Source organism: Diabrotica virgifera, chromosome 6, assembly GCF_917563875.1.
Source record: "Diabrotica virgifera virgifera chromosome 6, PGI_DIABVI_V3a".
Lineage (NCBI taxonomy): Eukaryota > Metazoa > Arthropoda > Insecta > Coleoptera > Chrysomelidae > Diabrotica > Diabrotica virgifera.
The window spans coordinates 207353950-207376262 of NC_065448.1; the positions used below are offsets into that span (position 1 = coordinate 207353950).

Below are 22313 nucleotides of genomic sequence, written 5' to 3' on the forward strand. Positions count from 1 at the left end.
TCATCTTTGTGGACATTACCAATTCATCTTTCCTGTTAACTACTGCTCAGGACTTTCCATATGGTTGTTGTTTTATATAAATGTGCCAAAGTCTTGTTGGTTTATTCAGTTTATTTCTTCCCCTCTAAGAGTAACATTGACATTGAATATACTTACGTAATCCTGAAAAAGTGTTCTTACAATGGAAGCGCTATACTTGGTAAGTACCTAATAAATTGGGATGAATTTATTTTTATTACACGCTTTTCTTTAATTCAGTAGTTTGTGCCAAATTTTTAGACGTTAATTTGACTGCCTTTTCTCCAATGCAAATAAATGAAAATATGCACACATATGCATTCGCGGGAACAATACACGAATAGTCAATAAAAAAATTATGTTTATTAATTGTTTAAATAAAAAAAATCGATTTTAATGGAAAATGCTTAAATTCTCTTGTTTTTTACAATGTAAAAACTTGAAACTTTAACGGATTGTAGCTAATGATATGAACTATACATAATTTCAATTTTTACGTTAATTGTTAATTGTTTACGTTATGCTTCATAAATAAACAATAAAGTTTCAAATTTTGAACGCTCATATATTTGTTTATATAAAACTTGGGGCTTATTAATGTCAAATTTCAATACGATACGAAATAAAACTTCAACCAAAACTCAAATTCAAAAAATTTATGTTTTTATCGTAGTCTTAGAAAAACTACCCGTAGAGACGTTTTGTGCTATAATTAACATGTTATTCGTTTTGGCGTATTAATTAAACCCTTTTCTTTAGCTCAACCGTTTGGGTCAAATCTTTAGACGTTAATTTGACTGCCTTTTCTTCAATGCAAATGATTGAAAATTTGTAGACATATGCATTCGCGGGAACAATATACGAATAGTCAATAACATTTTTTTTATGTTTAATAATAATTGTTTAAATAAAAAAAAAACGATTTTAACGGAAAATGCTTAAATTCTCTTGTTTTTTACAATGAAAAAACTTAAAACTTTTACAGATTGTAGCTAATTATATGAACTATACATAATTTCACTTTTTACGTTAATTCTTTATGTTAAGCTTCATAAATAAATAATAAAGTATCAAATTTTTTGCCGATTTCGACTACTTTTCATGTTAGTACATCATACGTTTTATACATATTTTAATAAACATGACGATATATTTTAATATTTGAAAAGTGTAAGACTAAAAAGTAAAAAATAAAAAATATAAAATTTTTTTTTTAGGAAACTCTTTTCTTTAGTTACGAGTTTTTTTTTAACGGATGTGTTAGATTTTTTCAATTTTTTTTATTTTTTGCTTTTTAGTTGATTTTTTTATAATATTTTTAATTTTAGTCACTCGTAACTAAAGAAAAGCGTTTCTTAAAAACTGTTTTTCATATTTTTTTATTAATAATAAATGCTACTAGTGAACAAATTAGAAATTAAAATAGGAAATGATTGAATGCTCGAATATATAAATTTTACAAATAGCCTAATAAAATAAAAAAAAAGTCAAAATATAAATTCGTACAGGTTGAAACAAATTTTATAGCAAAGTTTAGGTGGGTACAAAAAAAATTTTCAAGAAAGTATCCAAATCATACAAGAGGATCAATGTTTAAATAATTAAAAAGAGGTCATTTTTGCAAAAAAAATACTTTTTTAACTGCTGAGGTCATTCAATTACTAATAAAGGTCTATAAGATTATTTTCTGCAAAGATGAAGAGTAAATCTTTCACATAAGACTTACTAAATTAAATTTTACCCCCTATTTATTTAAATAATTGTATACAAAACTTTAAAAACAAATTTGCAATAAATTATTTTTAGCGTTTTAAATAAACACTATAAAATATCTTTTTTTACAGACGAAGTTGCGCTATGTTACCAGTATTAAGTAAAAAAAATTGATCAAAAAATATATAATATTTTTGGATATATTGAATTTGTTTTTTAAATGTTACTATATTTTCAATTGCAAAAACGCGGTTGTTGCCAAAGAAATATTCACCTGATTAAGATCTCATTATTTTTATTTTTATCTATATTTTCGATGAATGTATTGATAAATTCAAATTTCAATTAAACTCCCCCCTAAAATGGCATTTTAAAATTATTCAAATTTGTTTATAATTTGTTTTTATAATAACGTCACGGGGACTAAATATTTTGAAATGCCGTTTCAATAATTGGGTTCCTCGGAATTTTTCACTAATTAACAAATTTTTTTGTCTTTTTTTCCTCTTCTTTTTTTTTCTTGGAGTTATATTACTACGAGCCCTTTTAGGGTTAAGTTTCATTAAGAATGTCGAATCTCTAAGTTGTAGATTCTAGACCTAGAAATATTAAGATTGGTCTAAAATCACTTAAATAAAATATGGCTACTTACTGAGTTACAGGGTGTTTTATTTAAAAATTTAAAAATTATTGTTACCCAGTACTTTAAAACTATGTGACGTATCCTTATCATACTTGGCAGAAAGTGTGGCTATTATATATCCTACTAAATTGTGATTAATAAACGTTTCTAGCTAGTGCCAGATGCGTACGACAGGGGATAGTGAATGATTGACCCTTCCCAAATTCTACGCCACTGAGTGAATTACTATTTTAGCGAAATTTTTCGATTCTCCAATACTTTGTATGTAAATAACTTTATTGGTATCGATAAAGTTATCAGTTTGCGAGATATTGGAAGTTTAAAATGAATGAATGAATGATTCAAAATAATTAATCGTTACCAGTAAAGAGTAAATGATTTACATAGAAAGTATTGGAGAATCGAAAAATTTCACTAAAATAGTAATTCCCTCAGTGCCGTGGAATTTGGGAAGGGTTAACTATTAACTATCCTCTGTCGTACGCCTCTGGTAGTAGCTAGAAACTTTTATTTATCTTTATCACAATTTAGTAGACTGTATAGTACCCACACTTTCTGCCAAGAATGATAAGGATACGTCAAAAAGTTTGATAATACTTGGTAAAAATAATTTTTAAATTTTTAAATAAAACACTCTGTAACTCAGTAAGTAGCCATATTTTATTTAAGTGATTTTAGACCAATCTTAATATTTCTAGGTCTAGAATCTACAACTTAGAGATTCGACATTCTTAATGAAACTTAACCCTAAAAGGGCCCGTAGTAATATAACTCCAAGAAAAAAAAAAGAAGAGGAAAAAAAGACAAAAAAATTTGTTAATTAGTGAAAAATTCCGAGGAACCCAATTATTGAAACGGCATTTCAAAATATTTAGTCCCCGTGACGTTATTATTAGAGACTGGAAAATATGCACTAAAAAATGTCTAAAATATGCATGCAATATGCATTTTAAAACAAGCTGAATATGCACAATTAACATGCAAATATGCATTTATATATGCACTTATTTTTATATGAATAATTTTATGGTTTACGTTAAATACATAAATAAATAAAAAATAATAAAAATAAATAAATAGGTTTGAATTTAAACCAAATTGTATTATTATTTCTTAATATATTTTTTTAACTTCAGGTTTTGTGACAAATAAAACGGCAAAATATTTTATTTTGACCACAAGATAAATAAGAGTACAATAAAATAAATGTACATATTTTTATTGTTACAATATTGATTCATATTTTCTAAACTAATATTATAAAAAGAGTACAATAAAACAAATTTACATATTTTTATTGTTACAATAAATAATCATATATTGATTCATATTTTCTAAACTAATATTATGTCTTCTATCTGTTAATATTTGTTTATAGGCAGAAAAAGATCTCTCAACGTCACAAGATGTAATTGGGGCATATTTAAACTTTGCTATTAGAGACGGATCCATATTAATATTTTCATCGAAGTTTCCAAAATTGATTATATTATTTATTGAACGCAATAAAGTGAAACCCTCATTTTTGTTTAAAACGTCATCAAGTTTATCTTTAATTTTTACTCCAATTTCCCCATTCAGATTTGTTATTTTCTGTTTAACCGAATCAACAATAGACATACTATTGTGAAGACATAAATTTTGAGCCTCTAATTTTGTAATTGAACTTTCAATGATATCGAAATTCGATTTTATATACAACAATTGATTTTTAATAGACTTTTCTTTAAAAATATTTTGACAGTTATCAATAGCGGTACAAGTCGGATCAAAACTTGAAATAACGCTTTTGATGTCGTCGTAGTGTTCAGATAAAAATATAGCACTTTTAAGCCAAGTTCCCCATCTGGTTAATACTGGTTCTGGTGGTAAAGGAATATCGGGAAGCATCTCCCTATATACCTGTACACGTAGTGGTGCTTTCAGAAATACTTTTTTTACATTATTTATTAAGGTGTTTACATTGGGAAATTCAATTCTAACTTTCTCTGCAACTCTGTTTAGGCCGTGCGCCAAACATGTACAGTGAATTAAATTAGGGAAAAAGATTTTAAGATTGGATGCAGCTTTCATCATATATGAGGCGGCATCACTAAGCATTAATAATATTTTTTCAAATGGTACTTGATCAGGTAAAAAAAAATTTGTTAGGGATTCGTTAACAAATCTAGCTATTGTAGCATAGTTTGTTTTTTCCAAACATTTTACACTAATTAAGTATGAGTTTTTAAAATCGCCAGAGTCGTTAAGAACTCCAACAATTAGATTCGCAATTTGTCGACCCTTTGTATCCGTTGTTTCGTCGACGGAAATCCAAAGATATTCGGCTTTTAACTGATTTTTAATACTCGTCATCACATCTTTGTAACATGCACTGACATATTTTTTCCGAAGAGTTGAAGAACTTGGTATTTGAGCTGGTTTATCTTTAATCTTGCAATAAGTTTTTAAAAAGTTTTGACACGATTTATGTTCTAACTTGTGCAGAGGGATATTGCAGTTAAAAAAAAAATGGCATAAATCCTTTGCAAAGGTTTCTTGCCCAACTGACGTATTCTGAATCTGCAAACTGTTCTGTAGAATCTGCTGGCGAGGTTTATTATCATTTTTTGATAGCTTAGTTTGGTGAAGTGAAGTTTTTATGTGTTGAACTACTTGGAATTTCTTTTGACATGGAATCTGGAATATAATGATAATGATGTTTTAGATGTTTTCGTAAATAGATACCTACATTAAAATGATCAAACTTTTTAAACCTCCCCCAATTTTTTTTTATTTCTCAAAGTGAAATTGAAATCGTCAAACAATAAAGTACAGTCAGTGTACCGTAGTATACAGGGTGGGCCACTCTCAACACCTCGCTCTGTATAAGCCAAACCGTTGCGAACTTTAAAAAACAGTTTTTGAAGAAATGGGACGGTTTGTCATTTTAGAATAGACAGACACATAGATGTGCAAAGAAGTTTGATAAGTTTAAAAATCTATTGAAGTGGAGAACTTACCTTTTTATCACAAATGGTGCAAAACATACTTTCACTGTCGATAACTTTTAGATGATTGTTACTTCCAATCCAACTTCTGAGAAGACTTGATTTTTCCCTTGCTACTTTAGGCATTTTCACAATAATAATAAAATGATTTTTTTACACAGTATAGTCAATAACTTGCAATCACAAAAGTTGAATAATCGGCGATTGATTTAAGACTAACCATTCATAAAATAAAATAATCTATCCTACCCTTAAAATGCTTAAAATTTCGTTTTGGTTGGTTTTCCCAGAATAATTCATAGTTGGCCGACACCAGCAGAAAGTACAGGTAATATTTGTAATGTTATTCAAAATATAATCGGTATTTACTTAGGTAATTTGTAAATTCTGAGAAGTCTATAAATCTTAAATATCCGGATAATGATACCTGCAGCTATAAATAACGCCCATTATGTTTATGGGTACAACAACAAAGGAGCTTAACAGCAAAATATTTACTTTCACATTTTATTTTAATGGATGTTGATGTTACTAATATATACCTTATTTTTAAATGGGGTAGAGTAAATTCCCATCAAAATATGCATTTATATGCTCTTAAATCTCCAAATATGCAAGGCATATGCATTTATGAAAAACATGAGAAATATGCAGCATATATATGCATATGCATTTTGCATATAATCCAGTCTTTAGTTATTATAAAAACAAATTATAAACAAATTTGAATAATTTTAAAATGCCATTTTAGGGGGAAGTTTAATTGAAATTTGAATGTATCAATACATTTATCGAAAACATACATAAAAATAAAAATAATAAGATTTAATACAGGTGATTATTTATTTGGCAACAACCGCGTTTTTGCAACTGAGAATAGAGTAACATTTAATAAACAAATTCAATATCCCAAAAAATATTAAATATTTTTCGATCAATTTTTTTTGCTTAATACTGGTAACATAGCGCAACTTCGTCTGTAAAAAAAGATATTTTATATTGTTTATTTAAAACGCTAAAAATAATTTTTTGCAAATTTGTTTTTAAAGATTTATATACAATTATTTAATTAAATAGTGGGTCTAATTTAATTTAGTAAGTCTATTGTGAAAGATTTGCCCTTCAACTTTGCAGAAAATAATCCTATAAACTTTCATTAGTAATTGAATGACCTCAGCAGTTAAAAAAATAATTTTTTCGCAAAAATGACCAATTTTTAATTATTCAAACAATGATCCCCTTGTATGATTTGGATACTTTCTTGAAAATATCTTTTGTACCCACCTAAACTTTGATTTAAAATTTGTTTCAACCTGTACGGATTTACATTATGATTTATATGTAGTGTAATTTTATTTTACTAGACTAAAAGTGAAAGGTAGATATCGAGCACTGAATTTAATTTAATCTTGCCCAAGTACTTTACTAAAAATTGAAATTAAAAAATGAAATAGCTATGATGATTGCCAACCTCCGTAGCGGAGATGGCACCTGAAGAAGAAGTACTTTCGCTCCTAGAGCATTTTCAGGGGCATTTCGTCAATAAAATTAAGGTATCCTCGAATGTCATTTATTATGATACTTATTAGGGGAGCGCATATAGATTTTCACTTCGGAAAAAATCAAGCAAGATAGAGCTTTTTGTAATTTCATTAAGAAATGTTTAATAAACAACATATCAAAAAGTTCTACTCGAGAAGTGGGTGCTTCATTTTTTATTAAACAAATGAACTACGAAACTAGATTTTTTTTTAAATAACTCCGAAAATATAAATTTTAGAAAAAAACTGACTTGACCATTGAAAAATTCAGAAAATTTTACAAAAAAAACCTTATATAAAGAATTTTCTAAAATTAAATCTGTATCTTCCGTAAATTAACGTACGGTGAAGTGCACGGTTGAGTTATTTTAATGTAATTCTTTAACTAATTCATCAAATAAAATTTTACAAATTGAACATGAAACAAGAATAATTAAGCTATCTTATGGTTATAATAGAAAGAAATAAAATGTATGGGCATAAGTACAATGTGGGCGGAAAGTGAGCCTTACATGAATTTTGTTTAAAAATAATTTAAAAATGTGTAACTAATACAATTTTTCTTATAGAACCAGTGGCAGCTTTTGGAGGTAGGCAGGATAGGCCGGGCCTACCCAATAATTAAGAGCATTAAAATTGAAAAAGATATAAATATTTAAAAATTATGTTAAAGCATGTAAATAACTTTTAATTGTACTAAATCACTCAATACATCAGCGTCCGTTAAGACAACTTTGTTATATATTATCACAGAAAGCATCGAATTGTATTCAGGCATTTTAATAGGCCCGCTCGGGCCTGGCCGACCTCGCTCACATCACATAAGACCTCCGTACAAAAAGCGTTTGAAGTTAGGCAACTTGCCGGAGAATGATTTTTAAATTGTCGTGTTATGCTTGTAGTCCAGGGCCCATCTGTTTTGAGATGGACGTTGAGAGGTGACTCAAATTTTTTTGCAGAAATTGCTTGAAAATAACTCAAATAATAATATTTGAGTTATCCTCCCTCTCAAAAAGGCCCGGAACATTGTTTAAATAATCAAAATGTCAAAAAATGAAGGAAAAATTCGATTTTTTTCTTCGTTTTTTGATTATAACTTTAAAAGTGTTGATTTCCGAGAAAAGTTGTACTGACATAAAAGTTGCGTAATTAAATTTCCTATAATATAGAATTGGTTATAAATTTAAAAAATAGTCACCCTTGTTGCAAAATAGCAATAATTGCGAAAAAACCATACAAAAACAAGTATTCGCATTTTACTTTTCTCAACCATTTATGTTACACCCAGGACCTTCATATTTTACCCAGAAAAACTTTATAATATAGTTACACAACACTGTAAATTTCATTAAGATCGGTTTAATAGATTTTGCAAAATAAATTTTGCAATCCAGCTTTCGCAAAAAAAATTAATTTGTTTTAAATGTTGCAGGACTGAAAATAAAGCAGATAGCATATTGAATTTTTTTTTGCTTATAGAAGTGTACTGTATCTTTCATTTGCAATTTGCAAAATTAAAATCGATTAATTACCACGGCGTCAGGAAATTTTTTAATTTAAAATTAATTTTTGGTGCTACGCGCAGGACAGCGGTGTTCGATTCACACAAGTTGAATTCCACCAAAATTTCTTCCAATCTTTATTTAATATATTATTTTCTTACTCTATATTTTGTTGTATTTTAATATTTTAATTCCACAAAAATCAAACTAATTTTATTATTGTTTGTGAAATATTGTTTAAACAATTGCATATGTTTAAAAATAATAAACTTTTATTCTCTAAGTTAAAATATATGAACAAATAAAGTTTTTGCTAAAAAAGTGTTATTTCAAAGGATAGAGTATGTGTTTTTATTTTGCAATAAACAAATTTATTTATTTATATCGAAATCAATCGTATCAATCATTATCAAAGGTCATTGGAATACCCAATCAGAGCAAACTATCCGCTGTCCTGCGCGTAGCACCAATAATTAATGTTTACTTAAAAAAATTCCTGACGCCGTGGTAGTTAATCAATTTTAATTTTGCAAATTGCAAATAAAAGGTACAGTACACTTCTATACTCAAAAAAAATTTCAACTTGCTATCTGCTTTATTTTCAGTCCTGTAATATTTTGAAAATATAATTTTTTTTTGCGAAAGCTGGATTGCAAAATTTATTTTGCAAAATCTATTAAACCGATCCTAATGAAATTTACAGTATTGTTTTACTGTATCATAAAGTTTTTCTGGGTGAAATATGAAGGTCCTATATGTAGCATAAATGATTGAAAAACGTAAAATTCGAATACTTGTTTTTGTATGTTTTTTTAGCAATTATTGCTATTTTGCAACAAGAGTGACTATTATTAAAATTTTTAACCAATTCTATATTATAGGAAATTTAATTACGCAACACTTTTATGTCACTACAACTTTTCTCGGAAATGAATACTTTTAAAGTTATAATCAAAAAACGAAGAAAAAAATCGAATTTTTCTTTCATTTTTTGACATTTTGATTATTTAAACAATGTTCCAGACCTTTTTGAGTGGGAGGATAACTCAAATATTATTATTTGAGTTATTTTCAAGCAACTTCTGCAAAAAAATTTGAGTCACCTCTCAACGTCCAAATGTACTAATATTTTTACAGATGGGCCCTGGTCTATTGGTGTATAGGCCCGATTGAAACGGGCCTTCGCCAAGCCTCGTTGCCACTTGTAACATAATTATCGAATTGTAACTGACAAATTTGCACAAAGCAAAGAGAGAAGAATAAACCTGCTCTATAAATAATAAAATATGTAAACTATTTGTAAATTTTATTTCATAATTTTATTTAGTTTTAAAAATATAATTAAATGTAAATCTGTTACAGTTACCTTCTAAGTATTTTTATACATAAAAATAAATTTTTATTATTTGCATATTATGTATTATACATAGCTATTTGTAATTTGCTGGCGTGGCCTACCCAAAATTTTACCCCACCAGCCGCCACTGTATAGAACTCTCAATTTTGCACAACTTACCTTTCAAGCATCTTACTAAATGATAATTCATTAAAAAAAAATCTCAAAAATTTTATTCAAATGATATGACGTCTCAAAAATTGTAAATTTTGAAATCTTCGTAGTTTTATAGAATTACCACCACTTTAAGACGGTATTACTCAAGTTTGAACAGATCTATTACAGTTTTATAAGTGCTTTTTGAAAGGTTAGGATGTAATGTTTAAAATACACTAAATTATTTTACTTTAGAAATGAAATAAACTTTTTCTTTTTAAGGAAATTAAGAAAGATAACAAAAATGTAATACAAAGACCGAAAATTACCGGCTAAAAAAATGTTTATACAAAGTCATCAAAACTTTTTTCTGTAAAACTTACCTAAAATACATTTAATCATAAGCTTCAACAATAATAAATGTTTAGCAAAAAAATTGTTTTAGCTCTTATACAGTATGTCTGCGTAACTTGGAACCTATTGATAACTTTTTTATTATCAGTTTTACGAAAAAAAAGGTATTCTTTATAAAATGCTCTGAATCATATATAATCTAAGATGCAATCATCAAATATCAAATTTACTTAATGTTATACGAGGTATGTCAAAAATATGAATTTCACGCAAGAGTAAAGTACCTTTACATTTCACAATATCGAAAATTGTTATTAAGAAAAGTTGTTTGGAACTAAAAAATTTGTTTTAGTGTTCAGTTACATCCTTCTAATTAAAATATTGTGAATAATAAAGGCACTTGACTCTTAAGAAAAATTCATATTTTTTACATACCTCGTATAAAATTAAAAAAGTTTGATATCTGATGATTGTATCTTAGATTTTAGACCAGGGAGAGCATTTTATGAAGAATAACTTTTTTTCGTAAAGTGATAATAAAATAGTTATTATAATTGTAATAAAATTATGTTGAGTATCCGTAATTTGAGAAAAATTATTTTTTTCCGATTAGAATGATGTAATTGTATATTTAGACATAGTTTCTAATTTCAAACAACTTTTCATAATAGCATTTTTTGATATTCTGGAATATAAAGGTACTTTACTCTTTAACGAAATTCATATTTTTGACATTACTCGTATAAAATTGATAAAATTTGATATCTGATCGTTGAGTTTTAGATTTTTGACTATCCAGAGCATTTCATTAAGATTAACTTTTTTTCGTAAAATTGATAATAAAAAAGTTTTCCATGTGGTTCCTAGCTACGCAGACTTCGCAGACACACTGTATAAGAGCTTCTGTATAAGAATTTTCAAATTGCAAATTGCAATGCCATATTTGGATTCAGCATAATTAAAAACAAAATAGAAACATATTTGATCAAAGTAAAATAATGAATTTATCGATATTTTTAAAATTATTTATACAAAACAATTGTTATTGTTTAAACAATTAATAAACAATTAGCGGCCAAATCTGCGAGTAGAACTTTTTACTTTAATATGAATACAAACTAACAAAAAAAGTTTTAGAAAAATATAGGCTTGTTTGAATTTTTCCGAAACAATGCATGTTTTCGTTCTAATTGCACTCCCCTATATCAGATAGCTGGCAACTTAAATTAACATATAACTACCAACAAATACACTAAACAAGGGACAAACAGATAAATTTGAGTGCCGGGTGTGGTAAAATTCTACAACAATGTAGAATTCTTCCAACAATGTAGAATTTTACCACACCCGGATTCAAATTTATCTGTTTGTCCCTTGTTTAGAGTATTGTTCGTAGTTATATGTTAATTTAAGTTGCCAGATATCTGATAAGTATCATAATAAATGACATTCGAGGATACCTTCATTTTATTCACGAAATGCCTCTGAAGATGCTCTAGGAGCGAAAGTATTTGGGCAAGATTAAATTAAATTCAATGCTCGATATCTGCCTTTCACTTTATAAAAAAAATAGAAATTATGATTATTCGAAAATAATGTTAAAAAATATTAATTTAAAAAAATTTAATAAAATTTAGTTTTTTTGGTACCACCTACAACTTTTGTGTTCTGTTTTTAAAATATGTTTTTTTATTACTTTAACATTTTTTCATTTTCAATATTTTATTCATTCTTATTTATTTAAAGATATTGTTTGAAAATTACCAGGAATGTTACACATTTGTACTCAAGAAAAGTAATCATCATCTTCAATCAACCCTAATTTGTTCATTGTTGAGCTATTCCAAGTCAAATCAACACACTTTGAATTAATTTTTTTCCTGACCTATTTAGATTTTGTTAAAATTTAGAGTACTCATAGTGGATGATGAGTAAATAAAGTATTAAACTTTATTTTGTCTTCGATAACCATAATGCCATGTTATAATAATATACCTACCTAATATAATGTGGGCCGTAACCTTAATAATCCGGTCAACTTACACATCACAATGCTTGGCAAATAACAAAAATTGCCGGAGAGCCAAATTTTGGTGGAGAGCTAGGGTATACCATAACAAATAAAGTTTAAAAAGTCCCCATCGATCCCATGTGTGCGTCAAAAGTTATTCGGGGTCAAAGGTCAAAATTTGAGATTTTTTGGATTTTTTTCGAAAACGGTAAGTTTTATCAAAAAAAACTTCAAACTAAAGGTGTAGATCTTAACATTCTCTACAAAAGTTGTCCTTACAATTTTTTTCCTAAGAGTTACCATTCCTGAGATATCGCGATTTTAAAAGTTACTTTATACATTATATGCACATACAGGGTGAGTTTTTAGTTCGGGATCGGTCGATAATTCCATTACGGTATAGAATTTCGAAAAAAGTTATTTAGAAAAAATGTAGGCAATGATATTCTCCACGCTTGGAAAATATGTCTATTTCTACAGGGTGATCAATAACAGCGTGGTATATCAAACATATAATTTTTTAAATGGGACACCCAATATATTTTTTCATATTTATATTCCACTCATAATTCTTGTTCATATAATATAGGGTTTTGCATTACTATACAGAGTATTTAACAAGTTATGACCATTTTTATTTCGAAATCCCTATGAGATTAACACCCTGTATATAAAGAAGTAACTTATAAACAATAATTTGTTTTATGTAGTAAGATAAACAATATACTGTAGTTTTTAAATTAAGTCCAATTGAAATCATTGACGAATGTTTGTATACAGGGTGAACTACAAAACCAAATTACGATTTTCTCTATTTTTTTAAATGGATCACCCTATATTTTATTTTTCAAAAATATTGTATTTATTATACTATTTCATTTTTATATACCATTCCCTATATCTAAACTTATTACTTTCGGAGATATTTTTAGTTTTCTTCAACTTTCGGGAATACATTCAATTTTTCTAGTAGAAATAAGTTGGTATTGAATGATAATTAAACAAAATTATTTTTATTCAATAAATAACTAACACAAAATATAAACCATAGCATTATGCAATGAATGTATCAATAAATGTGATATTAAGGAATTATCAAATTTCCATAATATACAAGAATCATACAATTCCTACAAAAAAATATAGGTATCTTGTGTATAATAAAATTACAAGATTACTTTTATTTAATAAACAACTCACACAAAACATAAATCAAAACAATATACAACTAATTTAATAGTTTTTAGATTAATATATCAACAGCATTCTAAGCCAAGAAGTTTTTAGTAAAACATTCCTAATTGCAGATTGTGACCCGCAGTTATTAATAATATAATTTTCATACTACATTTCATTAATATGCATCAAGAAATCCCTACTTTGTTAACACTCAAACTAGGTGATCTATAAATGTTTAAGGTGATATTGTTAGAGATTATGTGATTGGTCCACATTTTTTGACGGTTGAGGTTTTTATACAACGGTGCTCCAGTTCTTCCAAAATTGATTTTTTTCAAGTGGGGCTATATAAAAAACCTTGTATACCACAAGCATCCTCCAACGCTGATGATATGAAAAATAGAATAAAAGAAGCTTTTAATAATATTGACTTACAAAAATGTTAGAAATGTGGCTCGGTCATTTGAATATCGGTTACAAAATTGCAGACGTTGAAAGTGGTCATTTTCAACATTTACTTTAGACTTATATCCTTAACATCACATTAATTGGTACATTCATTAAATTTTGTTATGGTTTATTATTTTTTTGTTAGTTATTTATTGAATGAAAATATTTGTTATATTATTACATAATACTTATTTGTTAAGTTATTTATATTTTTAAGAATTGAATGTATTCCTGGCAAATGAAAAAAACTAAAAATATCTCAGAAACTAATAAGTTTAGGTATAGGAGATGCTATATAAAAATGAAAGAGTATCATAAATACAATATTTCAAAAAAAAAAAATATAGGGTGATCTATTAAAAAAAAATTGAGAAAATCGTAATTTTGTTTTGTAGTTTAAAAGTGCTTATAAAAATGAATGTTCTACTAAAAAATTATTGGCTTAGAATGCTGTTGATATACCAATCTAAAAACTGTTACATCAGTTGTAGGTATATTGTTTTGATTTATGTTTCATGTAAGTTATTTATTGAATAAAAATAATCTTGTTATATTATTATAAACAATACAAAGTTTAAGTTTTTTTGTAGGAATTTTACGATTCTTGTATATTAGGGAAATATGATAATTTCTTAATATCACATTTATTGGTATATTCACTGCATATTGCTATGGTTTATACTTTGTGTTAGTTATTTACCTAATAAAAATAATTTTGTTTAATTATCACTCAATACTAACTTATTTCTACTAGAAAAATTTAATGTATTCCCGAAATTTGAAGAAAGCTAAAAATATCTCGGAAAGTAATCAGTTTATATATAGGAAATGCTATATAAAAATAAAAGAGTATATTAAATACAATATTTTTGAAAAATAAAATATGGGGTGATCCATTTAAAAAAATAGAGAAAATCGTAATTTGGTTTTGTAGTTCACCCTGTATACAAATATTCGTCAATGATGTGAATTGGACTTAATTTAAAAACTACAGTATATTGTTTATCTTATTACATAAAACAAATTATTGTATACGAATTACTTCTTTATATACAGGGTGTTAATCTCATAGTGATTCCGAAATATAAATGGTCATAACTTGTTAAATACTCTGTATTGTAATGCAAAACCATATATTATATGAACAAGAATTATGAGGGAAATATAAATATGAAAAAATATATAGGGTGTCCCATTTAAAAAATTATATGTTTGATATACCACGCAGTTACTGATCACCCTGTAGAAATGGACATATTTTCCAAGCGTGGAGAATACCATTGCCTACATTTTTTTTAAATAACTTTTCTCGATATTTTATACCATAATGGAGTTATCGACCGATCCCGCACTAAAAACTCACCCTGTATAAGCCACGTATATACATATGTGGCTCTTAAGACAAGTATAAATGCCTATTTGTGTCTCTTTTATATAGTATATTATACTATTCTGAAAATATTTCTTCAAAAGGTAATCAGTCCCAAACTGAATTTCCTCTATCCACGTGGCCTTGAAAAACATTTGGCTATAGAACATATACCACTGTTTAAAAAAGAACAGATTGTCTATTATAGGCAATGGCTACAGTATTGTCCGTAGGTCTGGTTCATAATATCTGTTTCTTTTAGTGCTAAAGGTTCAGTTCAAGTGAATATAAGTACCTATTACAAGCTTCTACCATTTAGTACCGTTACCGTTATTTGTACCTACAATTTTATAGTTTTAAAAATGTCTCAGTTTTGCTTTATTTGCAATAAACCTTTAAGTGAAACTAAAACAGTTGTGGTTGATCGTGAAATGCCAAATTTAATCGAGGCTAGTGTCGAGAGAGGTGATGAGTTTATTGAGTATTTAAGAACTCAAAAATCCGTTACAATACACGTGAATTGCAGAAAATCATACATTCGGAAAACTTCAATCGCTGCAGTGAAAAGACGACGTGAGGAGGAACAGGCTAGTACTTCAAAAGTAAGTCCACCTCATACTAGAACGCGAGTAAGTAAATCACATTTTTGTTTTAAAAAATACTGTTTATTTTGTGGCAATGAAGCCAATGAAGAATCTGAGATAAAGAAAGCACAGCATCTTCGAAAAATAATTCGTAACGTAACTACACTAAAATTCAAAGAATCCCTGTTGAAATTAGCTAAAGATCGTTCTGATGATGTTTCGAAGGCTGTTCTTGAACGTATTAATTTTGAGTATGATTTAGTCGCTGCTGATGCAAAATACCATGACAGTTGTTACAAATCTTTCTTAAAACCTAATACTGGTCGTAAAATTGGCCGTCCACAAGATGAAACTGTAAACTCTGCGATGGAGAAAATGTTTCAATTCATAGAAACGATTGATGATTGCCAGTTTTCATTGGATGAATTAAGGAATGTTTGTCAAGATGTAGTTTTAGATGACAGAACTATAAAAATACGATTGAAATTAAAGTATGGTAGTAGAATTATTATTACAGAAAAGCCTGGAAAATTAACATTTATTTGTTTTATTGACAATTACCAAGATATTTTAAGTCAAGTCTGGTCTGATAAAAAAGACTTGGATGAAAAAGGCAAGCGGTTAAAAACTTTGAAAGCCGCAGCAGCAATTGTTCGTGAAGATATTCAATCTTGTGTTTTCGATAATACTATGTACCCCCACCAGGTAGAATGTTCGAGGATATAAATAACGATATTCCCGAATCATTGTCATATTTTTTGGAACAAGTCATCTTAAAAAACAAGCGTCATAATTTAGATCATCTAAAATTAGTTTGTACGAATATTAGCCACTGCATCATGACAGCTGTTCGGCCTAGAACCTTTAAATCTAAACTACAGCTGGGTCTTTCAGTTTTTTTTCATCGGCGGTTTGCTTCGAAACGTCTCATACAAATTTTTTCGTCTCTTGGTTTATGCGCCTCTTACAGTGAAACAATGAACTATGAAGCAGCAGCAGTTTTCAGTCATCCACCTCACATTTTACCACCAGAAACAGGCACATTCATCCAATATGTTGCAGACAATGCTGACATTAATGTAAATACTTTGGACGGCAAGATGAAATCGAAGAAGACTTGACTGTTGAAGTAGACTTTCAAGAATATGAATCTGATTAAAATATCTAAAGAAATCAAAACAATAGTTAACCTAATAATCAATAGCAATATCAATAATCAATATCAATAATAAGGTAATATCTAGAACTTGACCGGTATTGTTTCCTTAAATTATCCTAAAATTGTCAAAACAGTTAGTGGAGTAGGCCTACAGGGGAAACCACGGTAAAAAAACGCGCCGAGTACACTACCTCACAGGTGGTGTGGAAACGTGTGCATATCATGTATAATGTGACTCTTTGAATCGCGATATCTCAGGGACGGCAACTCTTAGGAAAAAAATAGTAAGGACTATTTTTGTAGAGAATTTTAAGATCTACAACTTTGGTTTAAGATTTTTTTTTGATAAAACTTACCGTTTTCGAAAAAAATCCAAAAAATCTCAAATTTTGACCTTTGACCCCGAATAACTTTTGACGCACACATGGGATCGATGGGGACTTTTTAAACTTTATTTGTTATGGTATACCCTAGCTCTCCACCAAAATTTGGCTCTCCGGCAATTTTTGTTATTTGAAATGTCTATATAGACCGGGTTATAAACCGTTACCGTAACCTTAAACCGATAAGATGATTAACAAACCTATTTTATACACAACCTATTTTATATTTTATTTCATAAGATTTTCATAAACCATATCTCTATAACCATATTTTAACACTTTTCTTCATATTGATTTCAGTTTCTTCTTACCATGCTCGTGACTCTCTCCACACATGCTTCACCAGTTCCAGATGATTCGAGGTATTTATACTACGCTGATAGAGCACCTGCTAATCTCAACAGACTCTTTCTGGTAAGGAGACAAGCGGAACCTGACATTGGATATTCGGATGAGTCCCTGGATGATTCACCACGAAGACATTATTACCGTCCATACGTTCGTATCAGAAGAGTGTACCGCACCCATTATCAGCCAAGGCACCCCTTATCTAATTATGCGGACTCTTATGACAGATTTCCAACAGTAGCTTAAAATATATTATGAAGGTGAAGGTTATCTCTGAAGAAGATATTGCATATCGCAGAAAAACGGATTATTAGGTAAAAACATATATCCAAGAATTTCAAAACAATTTTATATTATGCACATCCTAGAATCAATAGAGCCATAAAATAAAGTACCTACATGTTAAAAAACAGTCCAAGAACTTGTCTAATTTTTGTTGTTTTAGGGCCTTGCTTATATTATGATGTGCAATGACAGTTTTTTTATCTTTGGATATCTGTATATGCTTGGCATAAATTTATTTACTTAGGTATACAGGGTGTTTCATTAATAATTGGAAATATTTTAACTGTAGATTTCTGGGCTCAAATCACTTGGTCCGAAAATGCTTCCTAAGGGAGCTAGAGTTCTTTGAAGATGCCGTCTTGTAATTAGTTTTTTTTAAATACCTCCAGAACGCTTCTATTTAGAAGAACGAAAACTGGTACACTTATTTATGTTCCAGAGATAAATAAATTCCATAAATTTCCAATTTCTAGTACCGGTCATAAGCGTCCCTTTTGTGTAGAGCAACGGTTATTTTATCGCATAACTTTTATGTCTTTAACTTTTTAAGCATTCTTGACAAATGATTATTAAATTGTGAGGTACTCTGGTACTAAAAGATACTCTTGCTTCAAGTCGGTAGGATCCACCGTTTTCTAGAAAAATCGATTTGAAAATTTTTCGTTTTTTGAATTTGAAAAAAATTTTCAAAACAAAAAATTAATTACAAGACACCATCTTCAAAAAGCTGTAGTTCTGCTAGGGAGCATTTTCGGACTAGGTGATTTGGATCAAACCTCAATATTTTGAGCTCAATAATCTACAGTTAAAAACTTTTTAATTATTAATGAAACACCGTGTATATATTTTTTAAGAGATCTGCCATAATGACTGCTTAGTTTATAAAATGAATATATGTATTGCTAGTTTTTATGCTATTCTTATTAATTTATTGTTTCTTTTAATTATTAGTATAATAGTATATATTTTTATATCGACTGTATATTGTATATTATTTAATAAAATTGCGTTTAAAATTTATATTTAAGATATTTATTAAAGATCATATTCAGAGTTTGAATCATCAGACATTGGCAGCAATCTGCCATACTTCTTCAAACACAGAACTGATATCCATATACATAGATCAAATTTGTAAAACAATAACAATAACACAATAAAAAGTAAAAGTAGAAGAATAACTAACTGACCCAATTGAAGTTGGTAATGGGATAAGACAGGTGGATTTCCTGAGTCCTACATTGTTCAACTTGATCACGAACGAAGTATTAAAAAAAGAGTGTGTGTGTACTTTGTACGCACGTAAGAAGATATTCTTCTATTATATAATAGGTAATTTAAACGAAGTAAATATACTTAAAAGGTTATTTGTATTTTATTTAAAAATCAAACTAACTTTCTTATCTACCACTTTCAAAAAATTTTTATTAAAACAACCAAAAATAAAAAAAATATGAATCGCCCAGGAATTGAACCCGCAACCTTCCAATCTCAGTGCTAACGCATTTCCCACTACTCCAGCGAGGCCCTAGAAATAAACATGTAGGTAAGTTTCGGATATAATTACACAACACGGCGACATATAGTGTAAAAATGTTATGCTTACATAATATTTTATTATTTTACTACAGGGAAACACAAATCCAAAAACACAAGAATTATAATAAATAATACATTTCCTAAAACCACTAATATATTCTTTTAATGACTTATTTGCACGGTTACAGATACATAATGAACTACATACTGTCAGAACTATATACTGTCAGTGTGCGCAGGCGCGCGGATCATGTACAATTTTACCCTCAATCGATTCGCCGCTAAAGAAGAATATCTTCAAAAAGTAAGAAAAGGATACCAAATGGGAGAAAAACAACTTAAAATAATCTGCTATGCATTCGATGCAATACTAATCTCTCAAAGTGAAGATGATTTACAACGTATGCTGCACCAATTTACTATAACTACCAGAAAATTTAACATTTAATTTCCACCAAAAAAGACATAATGCATGTTTTTAATAGCAAAACTACTGATATGCAAATTAGAGCTGGAGGGTCAGATAATAGAACGAAGAATGAAATGGTGTGAGTTTAAATATCTTGGCAGCAGTCTATATAGCTACGAAAACCTCGAAATAGAAGTGGCAGATCAAGTGAATAGATCAAACGGAGCCATAGATTGCCTGAATGAAACAATATAGAGAAATAAAAATATCAGAAAAGAAACGAAAGATAGAATTTACAAAACGGTCATCAGACCAATAATGACCATATTGGTAGTATGATGCAGTTTATGGGTGTTAATTTTGTTTTCATGGCTAATTTGCTTTTTCTTCCCGTGAGTCCTCTTATTGCAACTCTGGTCGTTGCTGTTTAGTGGACTGTCGCGTTAACATGTGGTATGAATGTTAGACCTTGGTACATTGTGTCTTCTAACTTACTTCGTTTTGCTATTCGATAGTATGTCTTACACTGTTAGCTATTCCCGCTTATTCTTCTATCGTATCCAGTGCCGTCTGTAGATTTCTTACAGCTATATCAGATTCGTCTGCATAAAAGCTGGTTACTGGTAGATACTCCAGATTCCGATATTCCATGTTCAGATAGAACTGGTTCTATCTGTATCCTGAACCTCCGGTCGCTTAGGTACAAGGAGATAAGTTTTGTCGTGGCCTCGCTGTAACCATAATTTCTCATTTTGTATGGCAGTCCATCACGACACACTGTTGAAGGATTTGCTTCTCACATCCAAGAAGGCTGAAGGCTGCTCCTGTATATTATTTGTCTTTGAATCTAGCTGATATGTACTCTGTAAGTCTGATTACATGTAGTTCGCTGGGATGTTCAGCTGTGAAAGCAAATTGTACTTCTGGTATTAATCTTAACCTGCCTGCTGCCTGTCTCTGATTGGAGTCTGGTTTGGACGGCTCATTCTATTTTACTGACTGTTGTACGTAAGCTATTTGGCCTGTAATTTTGCGAAAATATCTGATTCTTTCCTGGCGTGGGTGTACATGGGCTTCCTTCCGATTTGAGAAGAGCCTGTATATTAGTATTGCGTTTGTTATGTTTTTGTCAGATACACAAATGTTTTCGAAGGAACCCTGCTAGCGCTGAGCTCTGAAGGAATACTTCAGAGCTATGTTAGTGATTTCGTCTGGACCAGGTGCTTTATTTGGTGAACTTTTTCCGATCAGTTCACTTATTGCTCTTGGTTTGGTGACGTGGGATTTATTATTTCTTCTTTTTCTTTGGGTATTTCTAGATCTCTTTTTAGACTTCATAGATAAATTCTATATCTTATCGTCTTGCTACTGATTCAGTGTACCTACATTTTCTCTTTAGAGCCATTCTCATCATCTCGGCTTTCGGCTTTACTGAGCAGATGATTCCGTTTTCTCCGTGTGGTAGGGGAATGGATTTCTGTCGTTTCTTAAAGTCCTTGGGAGCCTCCATATTTTTTGCATTTTGCCTACTTCCTCCATTTCCTTTACGTAATTGTTCCACTTTTGGCCATTCGTGAAACCTGCTGAGCCATTTATGAAGCACTGAAGAAGGTATATTTCTTCTTCTTCAAGTACCATATCCACGACAGAGGTCGGCAATCATCATAGCTATTCGGACTTTAGAGACAACTGCTCTGAAAAGTTCATTTGATGTACATCCGCACCATTCTCTCAGGTTGCGCAGCCACGATATTCTGCGTCCCTCTACGCTTGTTTTTCCTTGAATCTTTCCCTGCATAATGAGTTGGAGCAAGTTGTATCTTTTTCCATGTGTAATATGTCCGAGATTTTCCAATTTTCAGGTTTTGATTGTATTTAAGACTTCCATTTCTTTATTCATCTTTCTCAGAACCTCTTTGTTTGTGACGTGTTCTGCCCATGATATTTTCAGAATTCTTCTATATACCCACATCTCGAATGATTCCAGTTTTTTCATTGATGCCGCATTCAAGGTCCAAGCTTCCATTCCGGAAAATAGAGTCGAGAAAACGTAGCACCTAGCCAACCTTCGGTACTCTTAACTTTAACCTTAGATCTCTTGTGCAGAGCACTTTTCTCATTTTGTTCAAATTCGCTCTAGCCTTTCTATTCTAATTTTAATCTAGAAGTAAACATTTGTGGAGTTGATCGTTGTTCCAAGATATGCATATTGGTCTACTCGTTCGACGTTGGTTCCGTTTATGAGGAGATTCTCGTTATTTCTTTGAGTTTTAGATATTCTCATAAATTTTGTCTTCTTGATGTTCATGGTTAGACCGTATTATTGGCTATATGTCGCTATTCT

General features: G+C 29.4%; 1 protein-coding gene across 1 annotated transcript; it reads left to right on the forward strand.

The window, feature by feature from the left end:
• The first annotated feature begins 30 nt into the window (after nucleotides 1-30).
• Nucleotides 31-19041, forward strand: LOC126887171 (uncharacterized). Its single transcript, XM_050654556.1, has 2 exons — nucleotides 31-199; nucleotides 17689-19041. Exons 1-2 carry the CDS (start codon nucleotides 182-184, stop codon nucleotides 17980-17982), a joined length of 312 nt encoding a protein of 103 aa, XP_050510513.1. The 5' UTR covers nucleotides 31-181; the 3' UTR covers nucleotides 17983-19041.
• Nucleotides 19042-22313: the final 3272 nt, after the last annotated feature.